Source organism: Corvus brachyrhynchos, unplaced genomic scaffold, assembly GCF_000691975.1.
Source record: "Corvus brachyrhynchos isolate BGI_N302 unplaced genomic scaffold, ASM69197v1 scaffold229, whole genome shotgun sequence".
In the NCBI taxonomy this organism is placed as follows: Eukaryota; Metazoa; Chordata; class Aves; order Passeriformes; family Corvidae; genus Corvus; species Corvus brachyrhynchos.
In genome coordinates, this window is record NW_008240042.1 from 2598202 (window position 1) to 2598732 (window position 531).

The following is a 531-nucleotide window of genomic DNA, read 5'->3' on the forward strand; positions in this document are numbered from 1 at the left end:
ATAACCACAGTAAAAATATATATATATTTATATATTTATAATACGCAGTGTAAATGCAGAAAAACCTGCCATCTGTTTTTTTTTTTAATCATTATTATTATTATTATTATTATTTAAATCAAAATACTTTTGAGACGTCTCTCGCGGTGCGAAGCCTCAACTCTAGATTCAAGTTTGGGTCCCGAGAAAGCCATGACATCGTGGCCACCCCGCTGCCACCCGGGCGAGGTCTGTTAGGAATAAAAACCAGCGGTACTTGCCGGGGCGGGTCCGGGCGCGGCTCCGCGGGGAAGTTCCCCCCAAAAGTTGGGCGCGGGGCGGGCGGCGGGGTGGGCTGGGGTTGTTTGGGGTTGTTTTCCTCCTTTCCTTTTTGTCGTTCTTCTCGTTTACTGAATTTTTTGTCGGTGACGATGACGCTGATGCTGTCGGTGCTGCTCGCGGCCGGCTCAGATGCCCGCCGAGTACTTCATGCGCTTCTGCTTCTGGCGCTGGTTGCAGAACCAGACGCGGACCACGTTCTTCTTGAGGTCC

At 49.9% G+C, this 531-nt stretch overlaps 1 protein-coding gene across 1 annotated transcript in view; it reads left to right on the forward strand.

The window, feature by feature from the left end:
- Positions 1–410: 410 nt before the first annotated feature.
- SLC10A7 (solute carrier family 10 member 7) overlaps positions 411–531 on the forward strand; it is a 173891-nt gene continuing 173770 nt past the window's right edge. Inside the window, exon 1 of the mRNA XM_008641344.2 lies at positions 411–527. Within this exon, the coding sequence (XP_008639566.1) occupies positions 411–527 (117 nt within the window). The remainder of the gene's footprint in view (positions 528–531) is intronic.